Source organism: Phaseolus vulgaris, chromosome 8 (genome assembly GCF_000499845.2).
Source record: "Phaseolus vulgaris cultivar G19833 chromosome 8, P. vulgaris v2.0, whole genome shotgun sequence".
Taxonomy (NCBI): Eukaryota; Viridiplantae; Streptophyta; class Magnoliopsida; order Fabales; family Fabaceae; genus Phaseolus; species Phaseolus vulgaris.
This window is the reverse complement of record NC_023752.2, coordinates 3,552,305-3,577,324: the sequence shown is the minus strand read 5'-3', so window position 1 is coordinate 3,577,324 and position 25,020 is coordinate 3,552,305. Positions and strand designations below refer to the sequence as shown.

General features: G+C 30.6%; 2 protein-coding genes across 3 annotated transcripts; both read right to left on the bottom strand.

Annotated features, from left to right (window-relative positions):
* Positions 1–1,355: 1,355 nt before the first annotated feature.
* Positions 1,356–5,498, bottom strand: LOC137825489 (binding partner of ACD11 1). 2 transcript variants are annotated; one of them, XM_068631157.1, is made up of 5 exons: positions 5,307–5,498; positions 4,441–4,610; positions 3,634–3,709; positions 2,729–2,845; positions 1,356–2,115 (listed from the first exon to the last, which is right to left on the bottom strand). In XM_068631157.1, the coding sequence occupies exons 2-5, from the start codon at positions 4,554–4,556 to the stop codon at positions 1,657–1,659; spliced, it is 768 nt and encodes a 255-aa protein (XP_068487258.1). In that variant the 5' UTR covers positions 4,557–4,610; positions 5,307–5,498; the 3' UTR covers positions 1,356–1,656. The 2 variants fall into 2 exon arrangements, with proteins under 2 accessions (XP_068487258.1, XP_068487259.1); XM_068631158.1 differs by lacking the exon at positions 5,307–5,498 and adding an exon at positions 4,717–5,276.
* Positions 5,499–22,312: 16,814 nt separating this feature from the next.
* On the bottom strand, positions 22,313–24,632 carry LOC137826798 (transcription factor PRE6-like). The gene is made up of 2 exons (XM_068632934.1): positions 24,117–24,632; positions 22,313–22,860 (listed from the first exon to the last, which is right to left on the bottom strand). Exons 1-2 carry the CDS (start codon positions 24,237–24,239, stop codon positions 22,705–22,707), a joined length of 279 nt encoding a protein of 92 aa, XP_068489035.1. The 5' UTR covers positions 24,240–24,632; the 3' UTR covers positions 22,313–22,704.
* Between the last annotated feature and the right edge of the window lie 388 nt (positions 24,633–25,020).

The window sequence follows — 25,020 nt, the reverse complement described above, 5'->3', positions numbered from 1 at the left end:
CTGAAATTGTTGTAAATGCCGATAGCTTATTTATGTGGAGAGCAATGTTAGATGTAGAATACAGATACAAACAGTTTTGATTTAACAGGGATCAATGCATCGTCACAAAAAGGTGTAGCACTAGATTGGCGTGAAAATAATTACTTAGTGACTTTATATTCACAATATGACTGTTGATCCATAGAGAAACTCGCTTACCTTTTAGAGAGATATGTTGTTATAGCTAACATAAGTGAAAAAGTTCACACTAATATCATTACTAAAGAAAAGAGTTCATGTATGAAAAAATAAACCAACCACTACCCGACTTTGATGGTATATAAAGTATTGCAACTGGCACATTGTCGTAGGAATACAAAAGGAGGAGACACACTTTGACAGTACCCATTCACCAAACAAAACTCACAAGCCAATCCCTCATGGATACATAAGATGAGTAATCAATGTGTACTTTTAACAAAAATGAAAAGAATGGATAAATGTGGTTACATTTTCCTATTGACACGGTATGAGAACCAACAAGAAATAGTACATTTAAATAATTGAGATCAATGCATGTAAGTTATTAGACCAAAGTAAGTCGACTACGCAAAACAGTGGTTGAGTCGTATAGAGAATGATAAATTGTTTGCAATGCTGGCTAGGATGCCTTTAAAACCATAACAATGAAGTTGGCAAGGAATCAATCACAGCATACAAATATTACAAAGTAGTTCACATGTTATAATGTAAATTGTTGGTTACTTATGTTTTGAAAGTAACAACCCTGGGTTGAAGACAACGTGAAAAGAGCGTTGTTGCAACAAATCTTCTGACACCATAAATTAATTATATTTTATGGAGGAAGCCAAGCAATGTCTATTTTGCATCTTTCCTGCACTGCATTTGGTTAAATGATTTCTCTATGAACAATCGAGCATGTGGTTGGTTGGAAGTGCCTTCTCTATTGCAGTAATCCTTTTCTTTTTCTGATTAACTTGAGTTTTTTTATGTATAAAAAATGTGGTAGAACAAGAAGACACATTCAATAATACCATACATAGTGTTTATGACATGTTTGAACCGCTAACAGAAGCTCATTGTTAGGCATCACTCAGATCACTGTTTAAATGTGCACATTTATAGGAATTAAGCGATGGTTGAGACTTACCTTGTTATTTAACAGCTCTTGTATAAAGAGAAAACTTTTTGAAATATTAAATAGGTGTGACTTGCATCTCCAAGTCACATGCATTCAATTTTGTTTAGTCGCACGCAACTACTCAACTAGTCTTTAAACTCTAGGAAATCTCCCTAAAAAGCGTTACCATTAGCCATTGAAGAGAGCTTTTAAGAAAAATAATATTTCCACCAAATTAATCCATCTAAAGCATTTCCTTCATATAAGTTTAGGCACATTGATATGAAAGTAGGCAATAAGAAAATTGGTACTTACAATTTAAAACTGTATATTGTCAAATTTTATAAAACGGTACACATATAAGTGGCTGCTTACCATGGATTCTCAAAAACTACTGATATGAACATTTGCACCAGATGAGTAGCCACAGATGTAAAGCAAGTTCATGTCTTATAATACAGTATCAACAAACAAATGATGCTATTTGTTTGGGTCCAAGAACTCAACATATTAGGCAGCAGTTTTTGTTTGGAGTTTCATTTCTTTTCACTCTGACCCAAATCAGCAGCTGCTTTGGCTGCACGTGTCAACATATCTGAAACCCAAAGAGCACCTTTGGCAAAGTAGCTACTGTTGGCTATAGCATTTCCAGCTGCCGCAGCAGCTTTACCGGTAACTGATGCCACAACTATAGCTGTGGTCCCAGTCACTGTTGCAGCTGATTTGGTGAAGTCTGTGACATGATACTTCTCATCCACAGATTTAAAAGTTTCAATGCCTGAATTAATGGTATCAGTCAACCCAATTTTATTGCTGAGTTCAGCAACCTTTGATGATGCTGTAGATGACACATTATGAGATTCATCAAAAGCTTTTGCCATGACAAATGCATCTTTGCCCAACACATATCCCTTAGCCACCATTGTTTTGACAACCACCTGAGCCAGAGTTAGTGCTTCTCCTGGGGAAGAAACAAACTTATCCATGCGATCACCCTGTCATAGAAAACGACCATTAACTTAATCAACTCTTGACCTCAAACAGCAACCTCATAAGCCACTTTTTACACTTTACGAAGGTGGATTGTTGTGAAGTTTTAGGATAAGTTGGGTTTTTCTACCAGGTTCTTTTACTTCTTTCTTTTAATGATAAACTAAGGTAATATGTAAAACTACCAACAACAAGAAGTGATACATCAATAGAAATTCATAAGCCAACTTCAAAGTTCATTAAACTTACCTCACTAAACTCATGGAGTTACCAAATTCTACAGTCCATGAACTGAAATAGATGACCATACCATCAACTAAGTTACTCCTAAGGATGAGAAGGAAATAAATGAAAGAACACAGTGCTTGACATCTATCCTAATCAAAATATGTTAGAAGCACTATATTCTTTAGTGCATGAAAGGCAAGCCAGAAATTTCGAGGTTGAGTAGTACTGAGACATTCTCATGGATTTGAGTTGCATTTATATATTTTGCTATTTTTAATCGCTCTTTCTTTTCCATGGAGATAATTATAGGTGTGAAAAAACCTCTAAAACTTCTTCTTTCAGCTTGGTCTAACGAAAAGAAACAGGTCATTCTGAGGATTTGAGGCATACTTGTGAGGTTGTAATACTGTCTTCAGGCTTTAATACATGACTGCCCCAATTATCATAGTCATTTACGTAAGCTTCATAGCGTGAAATGAATATACATTGGTCCAATATCATTGATCCCTGAAACAACATTGAACCAAATATGCAGGTTAATATAAACAATATTAAGTGAGAACAAATGAACAATGGCACATCACTGAAAAATTAATTTCTGCAACATCAGAAGATGAATTTGATTTAAAAGAGGTTCAAGTAATACACTATTTCTGAAACAAATTTTCTCTAATGCAATGGAATTAAAATTTCATATATAATTATTTTTATCATCCTTTCTTGAACTGTGTTAAGAAAGGACATGATGCAAAATAATGGTTCTCATCATTATCTACATTCTGAAATTGAATACATCTAGAAACAAAATTCAACCATTTGCCCCATCAGAAGATAAAAGGAAAACGTATATAGCGAGATTTCAAATTCGTCTTGCACTTCATGAGGAAAGCAATACACCATCGTCTATTGAACACTATGAAGCATAAACATTATTGACAGGGACAAAGAGCAATTGGACAATCCGAATTATAAACGTTTTAGGGCATGAACACAACCTTTGTATGTGTGTGTTCTTGATTTGGAAATGCCATGTCTATGCTATGACTCACCCTATCAGGGACATAACAACAATAATAAACTAGGAACTTATGGATGTGCATTGGACGTGTTGTCACTGTGTCATACAAGAGTGTCAGACAAATGTCCTGCACTCAGACGTCTGTGTTCATGTGTTGTATAGATTACATATCTAAAGCATAATTGTGAGAAGCAAATGAAGGAAGTTGTTGTATGTTATGTGAATCCATGATATCCTACAAGAAGAGGGCAAGGAAGTAAGAGAATAAGCAACTTACATTTAGCAATAGTGCAGTTTCCAGGGCATAAGCATCCCGATAAGTCACATATGCAGTAGAAGCATTTTCACCAGATCTGTATGAAAAAACTAAAGTTCATATTGTTTTCAAGAGACCTTCATATTGTAACTACAAAGTCGCCTAAAAATGATATCATTTCGGCCCTGTAACTTGCAAGTATAAAATCTTTCTGGATAACCATACTGCGAAATAAAGTAACATCTTTGAAACATTCCATCCAAGCATGCTAATTGTTATTGATTGATTAGAAAAAAATACTCCACAATAACATTGTAGAAGGGAAATTGATAGCTCCTATAAATTTACTGTAATAATGTAAAAGCTGTGGAAAATTTTAGCCAATTCATAGTAGAAACTCGTTTAACAAACAGGATAACTAACTTATTTCCGGATAAAGAACATAACTGTTTAACTAGAAGACATCATATAAAGGAAATTGAAATAAACTGGAAATCTGGAATCTATCAAATATGAAGTTATGGACACAGAATACACACTCAAAACAACACATTTTTGAATTTCCTTCAATAACCTAAGTCAGAGACTCATGTAAACATACTATCAAGACTTGTCATAAATATTTAACATTGCTGCTGGGAAGGATTAGATAGCAGTATTGGTGAAGCACAATCACCAAAAGGAAAATTAAGATTCTGACTTTTTTGTCCATGTCACTATGTTTATAGTCCACCATGTTAATATCGGAGTGAGGGGCTGGTAGATCATAACATCTATCAAAAGATTCAATTTTGATACACAGAAATTTACCAGAAAAAGTAACATTACCTTATTATTTCAACATGCTCAGTTGGACCACAATAAGCAAAAAAATTGTGTACATCATTCTCTGTTGCTCTTGGAGATAAGTTTGTAACTAGAGCAGTGTAACCGTCAGTATACATACTTGTCAAGTGATTCAATCTCAAAGGGAAAAAGTAGGAGCCGGGTCAACAAATCTGCAGAAAGCAAACCAAGTTAAAAAAATGACTAACAACTTTAAAGAGGAAAAGATGTAAGGATTACTCATATAACTTAAGAAACTGGTAGTGGGAATAGGCTTGCCTTTCATTTTGTTTTCTCCATTAACAAGGGCACGGATTGCTAGATCAAACAATGAAGACAAGCAAAACTACACTAAATGATAGAAAACATTATCTATAATTCAGTAGCATTCGGTTCATCCTCAAGATATTGTAAATTCCAAAATATTTGGTGGTCCCTGTTGGGCAAGCAGTTACGTAAACTGTTTTACTACACAGCTTCACAGATATCTTCATAATAGTCCCAACAGATATCAACCTCAATTTTAATACACAGAACTATGCCACAGATCACATGACTATCATTTCAATTGTTTTATTTATTATTTTAGAACACAAATGAGAATGAAGATTGCCCATCAACTGAAGACATAATTTTTTCACACTCAAGCAACCAATGCAAATGAATCCAACTCAAGCAAATTCTATGATGTTGAACAGTTCATAAAAATCATTGAAGAAAAAAACTGATTTGATCCACGAAAGAGACAGAACAAGAAACTAAAACAAAACAATAGAAAAACCACAACATCAATATGGGGAAACAAAAGTAATTGAAGAAAACTATAAACCAAATACCAGAAAGAGATTGAAACTGGTTAGATGTTTTACCTGACAGTTCTTGTCGGTGAACTGAAACAGAGGAAAGTTTAGAGAGAGAAGGAGAATGTATCGGCAGTTAATTAATCCAAAGTGGAATTGCTTTTTTGTGATTGGAGCAATGGAAAATGAGAATTTTGTGAAATCTCACGCGCCTGAAGTTTGTCTTGTGTGGCATTCTAGTTGGTTGATTATACATGCAATAAAGTACGTGCATAAGTTCCATCAATTTATTACTAATTGAATACCTTAAATTATTGGTAACAATAAATCATTTATTAATAAATTTAAGAATATTTGATAACAAAAATTAATAAAAGGGTAACTAGTATTTTCTATTTCAACTGGCGCGTGACATATTTGCTGTCCTAAGAGCGTGAGGGATAAGGTTTGTGCCATAGATTCTTCATGATTTATTATTATTGTGAAATTGAATTGGTGGAGTAATAGGGTTGGTGGCATACATATAGATTAGTGCAAAAGTGAGGTGGGTAGTAAAACGATAGCTTTATACTGCGTTTCATCTTGGGAGTTATCTTTTAGGAGATAGTTTATTTAATGCAAAAGTTATGCCTTTTTCCTAAAAAAAATATAACCCTTTCTTCATTTTGAATTTAATTTTTTGGAGATGAAACTATACTGTTTTCATCCCATGTTATTTGAAATTATGTCAATATTTATTTTATTTTGAATATCATTTACATATTATTAAATAGTATTTTAATATATCTTTTTAATCAATTTTCTTTTTACTTTTATAAAAAAAAGTATAAATTATAAAATATTTTAGATCTTTCTTATTCAATGAGTTTCATATATAGTTATGTAATTTTAAAATAAATTAAAACAATAGAAAGAGCATATAGAGGAGGAGAGCCATTACTAATAATATTATTAATCTACAATTGCATAGTATGCTAGTTATAACATACAAAAATTACAAATGTTAATAAAAATAGTTAAAGTAATGTATACCATTGTCCAATAAAAAATTTTCTGGTAAGTTTATTGAATTTTAAAATTCGAATACTGAATATGTTTTTTTTAATTTATTACAAAATATATATTTTTTCACATTGAACTAAATAAAAAATATTTAAAAACTGTTGAAAACCCACCATGAGAAGCTTCAAATTCATTAGAAATCTCAATTTTTTAAATTAGTCACATCTATGATTTTGTAGTTTTACTAAAAAAATTAAGAGAAATGTGGCATGAGCATTAATAAAAAAATCATCCTGTTAGTCCTCTTCAAAATATTTTTTACTTATAATCACTATTTCTATAATTGAGGATATTTCTTCGTACACTTGTTCTATCTCAATAACTCAATAGATTTAAAATGATTTTTTTTTTTTTTTTCATTATTTTTATTTACACCCCTTTTTTATTTTTTTTGAATTCATACATTTCATACATTTTGAAGTCTAGAATTTATACAAAATTCTATTCTGAATTTTAGAGTTTGAAATTCGAAAATACATTTTGAACTCTAAAATACGAAATACAATTATTTTATTAGTAAATAATTAATTAAAATATTAAGATGAAACATTTCAAAACTATCTCAATTCGTCAATTCGTATAAAAGAATAAAGAATAATTTTTAAGATAAAACTCATTCTTTTTAGGAGAACATTTAGTCTAAACACAATTGTCCTTAACACTGAGTAAAGACTCTCAATGATATGTGCATAGTGTTTCACTTCTTCGAACTCTAGAATTTGGAATGCAATTTCAAACTCTAGAATTTGGAATGCAATTTCAAACTCAAAAAATACATTTCAAACTCTAAAATTAAAAAAAAATTGTATTTTGAATTATAGAATTTAAAAGATGTATAAATTATACAATTTTTAAAAATAAAACTATAGAAATGAAGAAAGAAATTTCTTTTTTCCTTGAAAATTTTCAAACATGTATAAATAAGTTAACAACCATTCCTTTTATTCCTCAAGTCAACATCAACTCAACAACACATCAGTTTTGGGTTATTCACTCGATTTGGGACTCAAATTTAATTTTTTACTTGGCCCGCGTGATACATATCTTTGCGTGATACACATCTTTGGATCACTGAATAGTTTGTTGCTCCAATATTATTAATGGACTAAAACCTAAAGATAATTATTATATGCACTTCCTTATTTTACTAATAAATCTCCATTTTATATATTTTTAAATATTGTTTTCAGAAAATATTTATAGAATGCTTAATATATTTCACAAAAATACTTTTAAGAATGTTTTGAAATTTTAGCATTCTGGAAAAATATATTTAAAATAAGAGTAAATATTCAAATTGGTCCCTAGAGAATGAGTGTATTAACTGATAAATTCCTAACAAAAAATTTCTCTTAAATAAATTAAAATATTTACTCAAAAATAAATGAAAGTATATTTATAAAAAATAGGGGAGTATATAACAAGTATCAACCTAAATGGACTTTGGGCTCCTAAGGACTGGACTTGGAAATGGAACATACCTTTGTGTTTTTTTCTTCTTTTTAGTGTATGGTAAAATTGATATTTACACCTTTCCTTATTACTAAGCACACGTATCTTTCTATTTTCCCAACAAGTTTTCTTTTAATACTCTTTCTGTTTTATGTCTCCTTATTATATTATCAATAAAAAAGATCACAAAACAAACTAGAGGTATAAATAGCTATATCTTGTTTTTTAATAATAGAAAAAATAAACAATAAATGAAAAATTAGAGGAGTATAACTTTCTTAAATTCTTAACCATGTGTATGTTTTATGTGCATTAGTTCAAAACTTTATGTTGTGGTTTCTGGTATATGAACTTGAGGATGAAAAAAACAATAAGAATGAAATAAAAATATGAATTCACACAACAGAAAAATTATTTTATAACTATTAAAATCAGATCTCATAGATTATAAAAAATGACAAGAATTAAGAAATAATTATTGTTCTCTGAATGGGGTTGGACACAGAGAATTGTTAAGACTGTTCCTCTCATTCCTTGGTCGGTCGGTTTGTATTTCAACTTCTCTCCTTGCAAGCTCCTTCCTTCTTGTTCCACTCCTCAGTCTTCTGGTAATCCAAACTCGGATGGTACCTGTAGAAGACATTCCGACGTTCAAGTCAATTTTAGTATTTAACGTTCCGTAATAGCACTATATGATGACGTATTTGATTTTTGGAATCTGTGTTATTTATATTAGTTTAGTGAATGTTTCTTATTGGAACAAATTAGAGAGCTTGGGTCATATTTAGAAATGTTTTAACTAGCTGTTGATTGTTGATTAGCTTTATTAATTCTACTTAAGTGTAATTGGATATAATTATATAAACATTTTAATGCAAATGAAACAAGAAAAAGTTGGTCAACTTTGACCACTACCGCTACAGATCTGCATGATTTCATTTATTCATCAGAGAGTCAGTTTAAGAATAGATGGCAGCACAAGTCTTTCTTTGACTGCAAATAAAAACATCAACTTCTACTGCCCTTCATTTGTTGCATAATTATGCAAACCTTGTTCTTCTCCTATGCCTATACTTAGGAAGAAAAAGGAGAAACAACAACATAAAACAAAAGTACAGATGAAATATACTAAGAAGATGTTTGGTTTGGCGTATAGAGCAACTTGATACATAATTGACAGTAAGCAATTTGAAGGAGATAGGGAGAAAGAAGAAATGAAGAGAGTTTGTTGGGGAGATTGATAGGGTTATGATTGGACCACATCGAAGTTGGAGCCATGGTGCAGTGCAGGACAGAGACTGTGTGTGTTGTTTTGTTGAGAAAGAGATGATTCCTTTGCAATTAATCACTGTGACACTCACACACTGAGACACACACACTTATATCTTTGTCTGTACGCTTTCTTACCACACGCACTCACTCATACTCCCAACCCTCTCTTAAATTACCTTCTTTGGAAATCTACACTGCACCCTACACACACCTATATTACATGGAAAATACCCTAAATCAAATATAAACTTACTTTCACTTTACCTATGTACGACATCATCTTTAAAATTATTAGATCATAACAATAATCTCATATAATATTTTAAATTTTTAGTTATAACTTCTATTTTGTCAGTTATAACGAAAACATTTTTATTATATAATATAATTATTATATAAATTATATAATTGGAAATAATTATTTTTATAAAAAAAAATATTTAGTGAAAATTTATTTTAAAAAATTAATAATTTTAATAAATTCAATTTTATATGAAAATATAATAAAAGATTAAATAATTTTTTTTAATAATATATATGTAATTTAAATATTTCAAATTATATATAGAGTTTGTTCTTTTATTTCCATAATATAAACTCATACAATAAAGTTGTGTTTTGATTGAAAAGTGGATGTGTAAGGATTTGATGGAGAAACGGATGTAAGGGGAATTGAAAGAGTGGATGTGTGGGGAATTTGAGAGGAAAGTGTGAAGAATATGTGTAGGGTAGATGTATGAGAAAAATTTATTAAAGTTGGTGAGTGATGTGATGGTTATGAGATCAATTTTGAATTTCTTTTAAAAGTGTAAAATATGATATTATAAATTTATCATCGTCTTTAAAAATATATGAATAATGAAATATGAGTCATTTTTGTGTTAATTTGAGTTAATTAAAATTTTGTAAATTATTTTCAATGCCGTTGAATAATTATTTTTGAATAAAATATGAGTTACTTGACGAAAAATATTTAGATGTAAAATTATTAATATATGTAAAAATAGTAAATTGTTATATAGAAATAAATAATGTAAATATTTATAAATTAAAATGTATAACTAGAAATGATTTTTTTATTAAATGTAAATAATAATATTATTTTTATAATAATAATAATAATTTTTATATAATTTGTTTATTATAAATAACTATATATGTTGGTGTTATATTAAAATTTTATTTTATTATTAATTTTATTAATTATTATTATTTTATTTTATTAATAATATCATTAAATATTTGTGTTAGTTAAATTTATGTAATAATTAATATTTGTATTTAGATAACTTTAATATTATTTTATTTATATTATATTATTATATTAACTATACTATACAAAGACGAAAACGAGGTTAAAATAGAAAAACACACATATTTACGTGGTCTTCCCGCAAGGTTCTTTATAATCTGAGGAGAAATCTGGAAAACATTATTCATGAGGGATATTAGTGTACTTTCCATCCACAAGAATCGTACTTTCATTGAAGCAAACAGATCCAAAGTTGTGAGTTATTAAAAAATCACTGAATTTGTTCTTTATAAAATATTATAACTATCACCTATCCAAAAACATATTTTTGAATTGGATACTTCATTAATATATATAGTAAGTATGTCGGTGTCGAACATAAGGATACATTATTTAAAGTACATGTCCAAATTTCATAATTACTAAAATCTTTTATTGAGAAGTATAAATTTAAATTTTATTTCCTAATTTACTTTAATTTTTTATAATATATTTTAATATTTATTTGCAATAAAAAGTGAATAATTAATTAGTCTATTAAGAATTTTTTACTTGCACTAAATATTTTTTTATAAAATATTTAAATTTAAAATTAAAAAAATAATAAAGAATTTCTTAATTTTTTTTACTTTTAATTAATGTTAGTTGACCTATAGAATCGCAACATGATAGTAATACACGCCGAATCAAACTTATTAACCTATAAGTTGGCAAATTCTTCCTACACCTTCATACCTTCTCTCTACATCTCTATACTTTATTTTAATTTTAATAATATCCTTTTGAGTATAGTGAGGAGTATGATGTTTTTTCATTATTTTCAAGTGGAGGCTGGTGGTAAACGTTGGTGGTTGAAATAAGTTTTATAGTGTTTTGATTGGTTGTGGAGGGAGAATTTGCCCATAAATTTTATACATGGTTTAACCCCTTTTTATCGACAAAATATAAGATATGTCAGTTAACATTGTCACTCCTAAAAAATTACATAAAATGAGACTGAGAAAAATTACATCAATTATGAAAATATTTAAAAATTACATCAATGTAAAACTTATGAAGCATAATTATATCATCAATTATATTGACTAAATAATTAAAATATTATAGTTATTTTTATCTCTTTTCACATTGAAAGGAATCCACAAAAAAATTATAAAATCTATATTTTTTTATGTTGTTAAAAATATAATAAATGAATAATTATTAAATAATAATTATAATAAAAATATCCTTTTTCACATTTCATTTCTTCTAATGTAAATTACTTTAATTTTTACTTTCTATTTACTTTTCTGCTACCTGAATTCAATTATGTCATAAAAAAAAAAGATATATAGTTTAACTTACAATGTAAAATCACCTTGTATATTATATAAATAAATAAATATTTTATTAGTATCAAATTAAAAAATGTAATAAATTTTTATTTTTTTAATAAATAAATTAGTATCGAATTAGGGTTGACTAAGCCAACGTTAGTACATGCAACTAGAGTTGGTTTAGCTAATTCTATAATATTTTTAAATTTTTTTAATAAGTAAAATTATTTATTTCTATGTTAGACTAGTGTCAGCTTAAACGACATTAACTAAAATAAATAAGACTAGTATTAGTTTCATTAACGTTAATGACAATGAATATATCTGCCTTCATAACAATGAATCTTTGTGCATTCATGACGACTAATATGAATTGTAGATTATTTTTAATCAAAATGTCCAATTTTAAAGATGATAAATCTTTTTATTCATAATTTTTTTTCTTTCACTTTCTATATAAATCTCATCGCACTTATCTCCTTCATTCACATTCATCTTCTTATTCATACTCATCTCCTTCATCCATATTCATATTCTTATCCACACTCATCTCCTTCACTCACACCCATCTCCTTTGTCCACACTCTTCTCCCCATCTACTTCATTTTCACTCATCTATTTCATCTACATTCTCTCATTTATCAAAACTTATTTCATTCATCTATTATAATTTTTCTATTCAGTACAAGAAAATCATTAAATAGTAACCAAATTTAGAGAAAAAAAATTAATTAGTCATTATGTAACTAAATTAGATACTAATTTAGAGACTAAAAAATTATTAGTATCTAATGTGATTTCTATTATTAATAAAATATTATAAAATAGTTTCTAAATTAGTTACCAAAGTTTTAACTACTAATATCATGTTCAAAATAAGAGGAGCATTTAAAATTAAAGTTGCTCGATCCGTCGTTAAACGAATTTAAACATTGTTTTAAGCCCACATCCCGGATCTAGGATATATCCATGTAAAGCGGTTCAAATAATTCCTCGAAAGATGGCTTCAATCGTTGCGGGGTGTGCCATTCTCTCCATCACTGCCAACCTCATTCATCACCTCATTGGCACCTCCGCTGATAGACACTAGTTTTCCTTCAACGACATCTTTCTCGATGTAATACCTAGTATCCTCGACAAATATGCCATGGAAGAAGACGCTTGACGAAGGCCTTGGTGGAAGTAGTCTTCACTTATGCGCATCATGAAGGAATGACACTTCTCCACCTTTACAAATAGTGTTTTCTCCCTTTCTTTAGCTTCAACCTTTTTCTTGGAAAGCTTGACCTTTACCGCCTCTACCTCAGTTTTCAGGGCCTGCTGGGCCTTCTTGGTTGCAACATTATCTTGGCACATTATTTCTTTAAATACTTCCATCGCCTCCAATGTTGCTTTAAAAGAGCTGGTAGACTCGACCAACTCCATTTTTAACTTGGGTACAACCACAGTCGTGGTTCTTTCCAGCTTTACTCCAAGAGTCCGACCAACCACCAGTGCTCGGCTCTGCAGCTCAATCGACTGCTAGAACGCTTTCATCCTCCGATGATATTGCAATTTGTACCCTTGACGCTAGTTGCAGGAGGGGGTTAAACATAGAAGGTTGTCAAGAGGATGGCCCTACCTCTACATTTTGTTGGACTGTCTTAGCTGGACGACCCCTCTTTTGATTCACCAGATGAACGATGGTGGTTGGGGGCATTACGTCGATTGGAACGACCGTGTTTCCTTTCTCGATCGTCTTAAAGCTGCTTATTTTTCTATTAGCCGCTTAGTGTCGTAATTGGGCCATGTAGTCCCCAAAGGTCAGGTCCACTCGAGTCATGATAGCTGTAAAATAAAAATCAATTAAACACCATCAACTTAATGAATACAATTAGGTATATAAGAAGTCCACATACCAGTAAAATTCACCCACGTCTTAGATGACTCGTACAACGCTACCAACTCTCGAGTAGGTAATTCATTTGGGAGTTGGTCATAAACAACAAGGACTTCTTTATCTAAGAGGTCATCGATGACCTCGGTTAGGTAGTGAATCTTGAAGGATTAGGGATCCAATGAAAAGGAAACCTGGTTCGCCCTTCAGAATCATAAAAATAATCTCGACCGTCCGACTCCACAAAAATTTTGAAATATCTTTCTTTAAAATTTTTATATGAGGTGGTGTATGCTGCAAACTGAACACTCCCCGGTCGACTCGACAAAGACAATCAACTCACTATAGTACTCAGACAGAAATTATAATAGAATAGAAATGATTGAGGCGTAAGTAGTATTTTGAAAATGTCACAAATAATTCTGAAGGCCTTAAGAGCCACCCACGAATTGGGATGCAGCTGGGTCGGCGCCACATTAAGGATCTGAACGACCCCCATGGTGAATTCGTCGAAGGGAATGGCAATATGTAAATCAGATAAAAAGGTATTATAAACAAAAAAGAAGTCGTGGGGTGCATTTTTTCGACCGTGACAAACTTGGTCGATATAACCACAAATATCGGACATCAGTGCGTCCGAGGGCGAATCTGATTTTAAGAAAGCTACTTTGGATAAATTTATCTAAATTATTGGAATCCCTTAAGCAAGTAGGGATATCCAAGATGCGTGGATCAACCCACTCGTAACTCAGATCGTCTGATTTAGAGTCGTCTGAGCCACTCACGTCTCTCGCACTACTAGATGCAGTACGGGTAACATCAAATGACTTAATATGTACAACACTATTAGTGGAGTCGGAGGTAGAAGACATGACTAACCTAAATAATGTACGAAGAAGTGAAAGCATGTTGAAAGACTCGGCACTCGAAGCACACAGTGCAAACCTTATAGCAACGAAGAAAGCGTAAACCCTACTACGTTCAAGTGATGCCCTATTTATAGGAAATCGAACAGGAGATAGGTTATCGTGTCATCCGTTCGGAGTCGTTAGATCCATATCCATCCAATGATTAGCATCATTCGGCATACGAAACGACACAAAATCTCAACCTTTAGATATATCTAATTGAACAGTGTTCATCAAAATGACAACTTTTTTTTCTTCTAAAAAGCAAACATCACATCTTTGCCAAACATTTGATGCATTCAACTATCACATCTTACCTCAGGAACTCCAACGATCATCTTCGACTTTTCGAAAGTTAACTTCTTTGAGTCTGGGGGGCAAGTGTACCGGACGGACCAGTCTCAGTCTCAGTGACCGACCACCCGAGTCAAAGAACATAAAAAATACAATAAGTAGCAACAATTATAAGTAGTGTTGAATGAGAATGTACATTCCAAAATAGGCGGGAATAACTGATTAGCTGAAAGATACACGTTCCTAGTATCAATGAACTACTATGCATCAATTAATAACTGATGTTCGATCCATCAGGGTCAAGGCCTATAAGCCAATACTATAAAAAGAGTCCTTTGTGAAAGAGTAAGATACGTTTTGACCATTTTACTAGAACACACTCTTAAACTAGAGCACCTACAATTATACTATCTAGACTCCTTCCGCCCAGAAGCACATTTTCATTAATACTTTTTCATTTCCTCTTTCCTGAACGCAAAATCCACCTTAGAATCTTTTATCTTAATTCTCTCATGTATCCCTCCTTCTAAATGTTTATCTCTATAATTCTCTTTAATCACTATTAGAGTATTTTAAATGCTTTTCAAACTAGCAATTCCTTTAATTTTTAAACCATCTAATTAATTATTTTACTTTAATAATCTGTTCAATTCATAAGTATGTTGTTTCTCTACTATTTCAATCTTTTCTTACAATTATAATATAAATGCAAAGTAACTCGTAATTATTTATATTAATTAAAATCATATTTAGCATACAAAAATACTTTTTATAAACAACACTCTTGTATTGAAGATTTTTTTTTTCTATTTTATTTAATTTTATCTATAGGATGGGAGGGACAGCATCTCTGAAGAAAATCAAATTTCAGAGCTCTGCGAAACCAATAAACTTATAACTTACTGTTTTGCATCACAATACAAAATTATTAAAGAAAACAACTTTAAATTTAATTTAATTTTATATTTATATTCTTTAATTTATATAACATTATTATTTATTATATATATTTTTTCCTTCCACCTTAAGAATGTGAGATAATATTTCTTTTCATAAGTTATAATTATCAAATTATTAAAGTTAACTCATTTTCTATATTCTATAATACTTATCACTACAACTACAAGAAAACTATTAAGAAGAAATCAATTTTAAAAACATTAAACAATAATAATAATAATAATAATAATTATTATTATTATATTTAAAGTAATTGATAACTAAATTTATAACTAATTAGATATTGACTTAAACATTAATTTTTTAATTTTTTAAATTTTTTATAATAATATCTAATAATTTAGTTAGTACGGTGATTAAATATTTATAATTTTTAAAATTAATTTTTATTTGATGATTTTTTTAGTGTATCTTTTACTCACAATTGGTAAAATCTCTACCTACTTCTTTATATCGCAAAAAATAAAATTATTATATTAGAATATCTAAAGATGTTAAGGATGTTCGAAACTGTATATATAACTTAAAAAAATATATAGAAACTAAGAGTATCAGAATGAAATTATACTCAAACAGGGTAGAATAAAATTTGCATAAAAAAATATATGAAACAGTATCTGAAAATTACTTATTAAAACATGTGTCCACAATATTTTATATATATATATATATATATATATATATATATATATATAATACTCCCATTTCATAGAATCATTAGTAAATAGTTTGATTTTGAGAAAAGTTATATTATATATGGTGATATAAATAGGGGAGCATACAGAGCCAAAATTATAGTTAGATGTTTGACTACAATTTAAATATCCATGTACAGAATGTTGAAAATTTCAGTTATTTGTGTTGAATTGTTGTGGCAAAAGGCTTAGAAAGGAGTGGTAATAGAAAGAAAATATATAATATTTTGGAGTGATTGATGATGCATAAGGGGAGGGTTTACATTGAATGGCTAGAAAGGGTTGTTCTCACGTATCATTTTCCTACTGCAAAGGATCAACTATGTCTATGGATGATATGGCTGAAGCAGATCTTGCAAAAACGTTTAGTCACTTTCCCTCAATCTCCACCTAACAAAATTTCCACATTTTTATTACCAAACCTACTGTTTTCTTCCAACTTCCTGCAACTTGCAAGGTAATCAAATCCACACTTTCGTTTCAACATGCACGCCCTTCTTTCTGCTCAAACCATTCTGTACCTATAAATAAAAGATTAAGTGTCAGAACCCATTCTATTCAACTACCCAAATAATTTATCTACACATCACCTTTCTTCTTTTAAGTACTGTTAACCAAACCTTGTCATCCAGGGTACTTGTAGGTTTTGTTGGATTAAACATTTTACTTATGGAGCATACTTAAATACTCCAATTAATTTTATTTTATTTATAAAAAATACTGTTATTGAGTCAATAATACTATAATATGTAATTACGTTGTTTCAAATATATAATCAAAACTTTTGATAATATCTATATTTATTTAAGAGGAAGATTTTAAGTTTAATTCAATCTTTTAAAATCAAAAAATCGGAATAATAAGGTTAACAAGTTTTTGTTAAGATAAACTTTAAACTTAAATAATTCTATAAAACCATTTATAAGAATAAAACCATTTATAAGAATAAATTTTGTAACTATTTATATACTATACAAATATTTTTATCTTTTAATAGAGGTTAACTCTGACGTCTTTAAAATGTGTAACTCCATTCTTTTAAAAAGATTTTTCACATCTCGAAACATCCAAAAATCTGGTCATTGAGATGGTGGGGTAAGTGGCCTGTGACTAGTATATATTTATATTTATATATATATATATTTATATTTATATTTATAGAAATAAAGACTTACTCTGCTTGATCAAATGATATATTGCTGATAAAAATGATAATAATATTTGTGCTCCAAGTTGTTAAATTGAAGGCTCATAACACCACGTACACGGCAAAAGAGAAATTTGTATATCAACAAGTTGTTGGGCTGATTCTCATTAATATAATCTTTGCAAAAATTAAACTGCATTATGAGTATCTGTGAGTTTACGTTATTAGTATGATGACAAGATACACAAATAATATGGGGCACCGACAGTATCTATACATACCAGTTTCTTATACATTACAAAATTATTTGTATGATATACGATGAAGACAAACAAAGTACATATCATCAACGTAGAGATATATCTTAAGAACTAATCTTTATATAAAAAAGAAAGGAGTGAAACTAGCTATGTAATAAGTAGAACAGTTGTCTTAATTAGTGTGAAAAAAAAAAAGTTTAGAGTTTCTCACTTTTTTTTGAAAAAAATCATGTGTTGATAAGTTTGTTAACTTAGGCTTTATTTACAGAGAGTATATTCATTGGTATAATAGGTTTTCATTTAATATTTTTTTTAGAATTCTTTATTAATAAGTATAGATTAACTATGCACCTTTTTTTGTTAATACATAGATTTTGATCTAGTTTCCTATATTTTATTGTATTTTTTTTAATAATATTTTTTTTATGTGCTAACAAATGATTTTTATTACTTAAAATGTCAACCTGTAAATGATGGTTTGATCACCCTTTAAGTGGATCGATTTAATTTAATTTAATTGTTGAGATGTCAAATTTTATAATTATACACAGTTTTTATATAAAAAAAAAACTAGTTATATGAATATTTGATCATTGTTTAATAAGTTGATATCTGTTAAGAGAAAAAAAAATAATAAGGATTGTGTTAATTAGGTAATCATCACTTGATTGATTCAAGAGATGTGTGCCTTATTTTTAAAAGGGAGTGGTGCACTTAGGTGATGACTAGCTTATAAAAATGTGGGAATGAAGAATGGTGAGAAAAAGTTGAAGAGAATTGGAATTGGGATGGTATTTTGAAAGATCAAAACTTAAGTTCACCAAGTTGGATCCGTGACAATAATTGTGATGTAAACAAAAAGAAAGGGTACGAATTGATATATAATCGGACATCAGAATGTTGAAAATATTAAAAAATCTATCGAGGTGGAAGGTGGTGGTGACCAACATAACCTGGTCGTGTCGGTGAGAATGGAGATGAAACAAAAGTGTGAAGTTAACTAATGGCACCAAATATGATAACGAATTGGTGAAGCTGTTATTGAGAAGACCGTGGCATTGGCTGGTGAAGTGTGATGAAGATGAATGGTTGGGAAGGCTGATCGAGTAATATCAATGGTGAATAGATTCTGACATTTTTCACTGATAGGTGCCAAATCACAAAATTGTTTCTTGATATCACAAAATTGTTTCTTGATAATTCTGAGCATAGAACTACACCCATAAAATATGTTAGCAGCTGTATAAGGGTTATGTATAGATGTTGAGAGATTTTTTTTATTGTAAATAAAAATAATAAATATAGAGTATTTTAATGATGTTCCAATCCTTATACAATATAGATTATTGTTACAGTGGATAGGGTATTGTCTTTTTCTGGATTATTTATTTTTTGGGATTATACAGGAATCATACCCTTTAAATTGTAATAAGGCTCGAGTATTCCTAAAATGCTCTATATCTATTTTATTATTTTATTGATAATAAAATAAATAGAATTACACCCATAAAAAAAAGGGTGCTTACTCTCTATATTTTTTTTCTATGTAGTTTTTATTTGGCACAAACCATTCTTCCTTTTTTTTCCTCTACATATTGGATATGGTAATTCATGATAGATACAAAGTCATATAGGCCAACAAAGAAGAAAGAAGAAACATAAATTCATCTCATACAAATACACAACAAAAGAAGAAAACAAAGTATTTATGAAAAATAGAGTTTGACTCCCGCACCTGCAAGGGTCTCTTATAAAGAGAACGAAAACATAAAAGTACAAAGCAAACTCACTAGACAGTCTCATTAAAACCGCTAGATGGTCTTTTATAGGATCCACTAGACAATCTCATTGGAATTGTTAAATGATTTTGTTACCAAAGTTGTTAGACGATCCCACTAGAACCAGTAGACCGTTTGTAGGACCTGCTAGACAGTTTGGCTAAGATCACTAAACAGTGTAGTTAGGATTGCTAAACGGTCTACAAGACTCGGTAGACAATCTACAGGACTACAGGATTTGGTTGTATACATACACATTGTTGTACACAATATGTAAAATTTGGACACTATATAAAATTTTCTAATTGTTATTTTTTTTATTAACTAATTTTGATTTCTTAATTGAGCTGTTGATCTAAATAATTAATTAATCAAGTCAATATTCAATTTAAATACTTCTAAGTGTTAAGCGATGAAGATTTTTCATGTTAAATCTGAATGAAAAAATGAAGTTGATTAACATTCACTACAATGATTTTAGCTACCTAAAAATAGTGTCGGCTAAAGCTTCCAGGTTATTAGAGTGGATCAATTTGACTTTATCACGATACAACAATAACCATAAAAGTTAGAGTTAGATAATGTTACACCGATTCTAACAAATAAATTGTGACTAAAAAAATTATTATAAGAAAGTATATAAAATAATAATGCTCAGTGTTCGTTTAGCCGACACAATCAGAATTACATAAATTATATTAAAAAAGACACAAATGAAGAGTCAAAGAGGGTCTAACCCACACTACAGGCCAATGGTAAGGGGATGTGGAATTTGCATAGGCCTAACCGAAACTATTGGCTGATGCAATGGCCAATTAAGTGAATTATATTTTTTTTTTTAAAAAGGTGGTAGAGACGATCTAGCCCACGCTGCAAGCTGATGCTAAGGGGATGAGGGATTTTTGTGGGTCTGGCTGATAGTACTGGTTGACGTAATGAGCAATTAAGTGAATTATATTTTAAAAAAATATAGAAACAAAAGGTAGGCCTAACTCACATACAAGTTGACTCTAAGGGGTGAAAGATTTGTGTGGGCTTGGCCGATGCTATTAGTGACGTGGTGATGTGGACTACCAAGGGCTTGGCCAATGCTAGGTGTTATGTGTGTTTGTGTGGACCTGACTGACGTTATGTAAGACTTATTACTGAGTCCCAAATTCACTTTAGATTCACTTTAGAGACATGAAGGTTTTCCCCAATTTCTCTAAAACCAAATCGCTAGCTTGTGAGAAATTCAAAATCGTGCCTCTAGTTCTTCCTTCTTCAATTTCTTCCTTCCACCATTTATTAATTCCCATATTTCTTCCTTGTTTTGGTTAGTGTAGTAGGGAGATGTTAGAAAGTGAGAAACCCAAATCAATTCCATTGTTCGAAATTGGGTTTTGTCTTGGTTGAGCAAATCAGGTTCCAAATCCATTCTAGTGGGTAAGAGGTCAAACATGTTGGGATTATGGTGGATACTAGTTTGGAGCTGAACTTGTATCACTAAACCCTAAACCCTAAATCATAAATCTTAAACCCTAAAATGTAAAATGTATATTGAATGACCATTTAACAAGACCATTAGCGAGGTCTAAACCCCCTCTATTATAGAGTTTCACTAGTGAGGGTTGAGCTCTCTATTAACGTCCTTTTAACTAGAACTCAACCCATTCCATGAAGGTCATTTCTATCATGTCGATAGAATTGTCTTAAACTTCCAAGTATATAGTGTCTGTTTTTTCACATAAGGCCAAGTACACACTTGATTTTGGTTTTTTAAAATTAAAAATAGTTTTTAGTTGACTATAAGATCAAAACACTTAGAAAGATTAAATTTTTTGACTCATACACATGTAATTAACTGAAAATTAACACTGTTGGTGGATCAAAACACTTAGAAGATTTGATATTTAAATTCCCAATTTCTATTTAGAACCTAACAGTGAAAGAATCTCATTACGAAGCGCAAACAAATGGGAAACTTAGAACACTTCAATGTTGTATAAATGAGTAAAATAGTTGAAATATTTTAGTCTTTTATCCACAGCATTCAAAATTTATTGCATTGTATTGTTTTTGCCTTTAATTTTTTTTTGTCAGCATCGTTTTGCCTTTAATAATGTTGATAGGACAATAGGATTTAAATCCAAAACAACCTATTTTTTTTAGATATTTGAATTGTCATTTTCACCTTACGTACATTTCTTATAGCATTAATACTTATATTTATAATTTTTATCTTACCTCTTTCAATCCTGTTTTAAAAGTGTGTGCAGTGAAAGAGACTCGAATATTCTGTATCCTTTGGTAACGGTAATATTCATTTCACTCTCTCGCACTGTTGTTGTTACTTTCCCACAATCACGCAACTACATTAGCATGACAAAAAACACGAACAAACAAAAACAAAAAAAACTGAAGTAAATGGTTCCATAAAAAATGGGCACAAGAAAATAGAGCACGCTTCCTTGAATATCCGCTACATTCCAAACTCTTTTCACTTTTCACTTGTAAACGAAGACACTTTCTGAGGGTATTTCTCTGAATTAAGTGTCTCTTTCCCAACACTAAAAGTCTAAAAGTGTGGACTTCTATATTATTTAACCAACCGTCCAATTAGACCAAACCACCCACTCACGTCAAATACTTTCAGGCCATATTATAGAAACTTGAACCCAACTTTACCGACACAATCCCATGTAATTAAAACCGGTCTGCATTACAACCTCCATTAACTAACAATTTTATCCACATAAACAAACTTTCCGTTACATTGAGTAGTGTTTAGCACGAGTTCAATCTACACATAACCTCATAATTATCTGTTTAAAAGACCACAAATAAGATTAATATATATATTTCTGCATCAAATATGCATCTGTTACAACTCTGACTTCCAAGTTCCGACCTCTAGGTGACTGAAGCCATATAAATTAAAGTACATAACTAGTAAGAAGCTTAATAAATTTAACAAGAGCTACATTTTGGCCATCCATAAAAAGAGGCACATATATATGTAGCTGGTACAAGCACTTAATTTTTATTGGCAAAAGAGAAAACAACTGGTTATGAAATGCCCTACCTGCCATACGGGAGGTACAGCCTCAAACTGCACTCTAGCTCCCTGGCTCTCTCTCAGCACACCTAGAATGAAGTACACTCTCATAATAATTAGCACTCTTTGAATGAAAAAATCATAACACTCATTGCTTATTGATTAAGTAGGCTCCTAATGATTCCAGCTTCAGCACTATCAGCATCAATTGTGGTCAACAACTGAGACAGTCGCTCACTCAAGTCACTCACCTCTCTGTGCAAGCTTCTGATGTAGTTGCAGGTTTCTTGTAGGACCTTGGACGCTGAAACCTGCATTGTGAAAAAAGTCAGTATCTTGGTTACCTGCGAGTCACTTACTTAAACATACACACATGCCGTACTTTGCATGAAATTAAAACTGCTTTCGCTGAATCAGAAGGAACAAACATATTAGACTCCAACACATGCTATCTGACCAAAATGTTGTTACTACATGCTCCAATCAGTCCTTACGGAAAGATTCGTTTCATGCATGAGTTGGTCAAAATTAACCACTTGACTACTTTCCTCCTTTTTTATGGTGTTTTTTTTTTCTATTTCTGGGGTTCTGCATTCCTTACATATACTGCTGCTACTGCCAGAGTTGTTTTGGTGTAAGCTTGATTGTTCTTCCTTTTAAACATGTAACTGTGTTATATAACTATTTAATTAAAATGTTCACTATAAAGTTAAGTAAATATTTAAAAACCACTATTCACAGTAATTATATCAAGTTCAAACACGATTAACTCTCCTAAAAAATAAATTAGCAATATTGTCGTGACTGTTGCTCGCATCTTTTATGAGTTATAAACTAACACTACTTCAGAAATACTCTAAAATTAGTGAGTATGTAAGTAACTATAGCACACCAACGTAAAATCAGTAAAATGTACCAAGAAATGTGTGCACTAAAAAATATTATATATATATATAGATAGATATAGATATAAATATGTTATCTTTCTCTTTGCAAATATATATTTATAGTCAATGAGAAGGCTTTAAAGTCTGAGGGATCTGTTTAGATTTTGGAATTGTTTGGAACTTGGTCCTCAATATGCGGGTCAAATTCTGACTATCCATGATTCCTCGTTTATTATAATACAATTGACATGTTCTGCACGAGACATGCCACTATGATCGGTAGCATAATCCTACTCTATCACTACACATGTACAGCAACAAAGAAGCAAGCTGTTTCTGTGTTTGTATAAGAGATATATATCTCTATCAGTATGCGTGAAGTTGAAACTCTTGCGTTTTATAGGAGCCAGGAAAAGCTTCAGCCTAAGTTAGATACACATGCTATACCATGCCAAGGAACCCCTTCAATTTTCTTAAGAAAAAAAGTTAAAGTATAAAAACTCCGGTAACTATGTATTAATATGGTTTTAATTTGCTTCAATTCTCGCTCTAGATGTGATTTCTCATAATTTTTACTGAGGTTAATAGTTACATATATATAAATTTCGCATTTCAGAAGTGATTTTGATTGCTGGAGACGCATTACATTTGTGAGTAAGGTGAGAGATTGAGTTTTGTACCTTGTCAGATCGCCTACTGCGAATCTCAGGAACAAGTTGGCGCAATTTGGAAACAAGCTCGATGATTTGGTCATCGGAGATCCTTGTAGACCCTGAATGTTGTCTGGATCTTCGGCTAGACATGTTGGTAGGTTGCTAGGTAGAGCTTGGTGTACTTGTGTATGTATATAATTGTTGAAAGTGCAAGCTAAGCTAGCCTAGTTTTGGTGCTATAAGCAGAGGTATGTGTGTGCGTATTTATATGTATGATAAGTTTTAGCAGGTAGTGATATAGAAGCAGAAGGAAGCAAAGAATGAATGGTTTTGGGTTGGGAAGTGAGAAATAAAACACATGGAGTTAGTGGAAGAAGGGGAAGGGGATATATAGGAGTAGGAGGAGGAAGAAGAGAAGAGTGTTGGATACGAGGGAGGTTTTGAGAGAGAGGAGAGAGTGATGAGAGAGTTATAATGAAGGAAGAGAAAGGACTATGGGGACAGGAGAGAGATAGAGAGAGTACAATAACATAGACAGCTATGTTGGATGTCAAGAAAACATTGATTTGCCCATTTCTATAGTGAAAGCACTGGACTAGTCCTACTAGTTAGTCTTTGAAATTTAGATAAGGGAATTCTTAATTAAATTAACACTCATTATTTTCTACTCTAATTTTGTACATTACTTCTTACTTACATCCAAAACTTACTAATTCTATGCTATTTTTTATTTATTCTTTTTATAACTTGCTCCAATTTGTAATTATGTCTCTACTGTATCGATGACTAAGATCTTTCATCAGATTGCTTATCACTAAGAAGTCGTATTAATGTTCTACTACATGGGAAAATTAAAGTTATTACTTCATTATCTTAATTACTACAAGATATATATTTGATGCTGATAAATCAGACTTTGGAAACTTAAAAG

Bases quoted from the DNA above. Each gene is read 5' to 3' on its own strand.
- LOC137825489 (XM_068631157.1), bottom strand. From the start codon at position 4,556: ATGTATACTGACGGTTACACTGCTCTAGTTACAAACTTATCTCCAAGA. The intron at 2,846-3,633 runs GTAAGTTGCTTA...ATGTTGTTTCAG, and splicing joins AAACTGCACTATTGCTAAAT to GGATCAATGATATTGGACCA. The intron at 2,116-2,728 runs GTATGCCTCAAA...TTTCTATGACAG, and splicing joins ACAGTATTACAACCTCACAA to GGTGATCGCATGGATAAGTT.
- LOC137826798 (XM_068632934.1), bottom strand. From the start codon at position 24,239: ATGTCTAGCCGAAGATCCAGACAACATTCAGGGTCTACAAGGATCTCC. The intron at 22,861-24,116 runs GTACAAAACTCA...TTCACAATGCAG, and splicing joins GCAGTAGGCGATCTGACAAG to GTTTCAGCGTCCAAGGTCCT.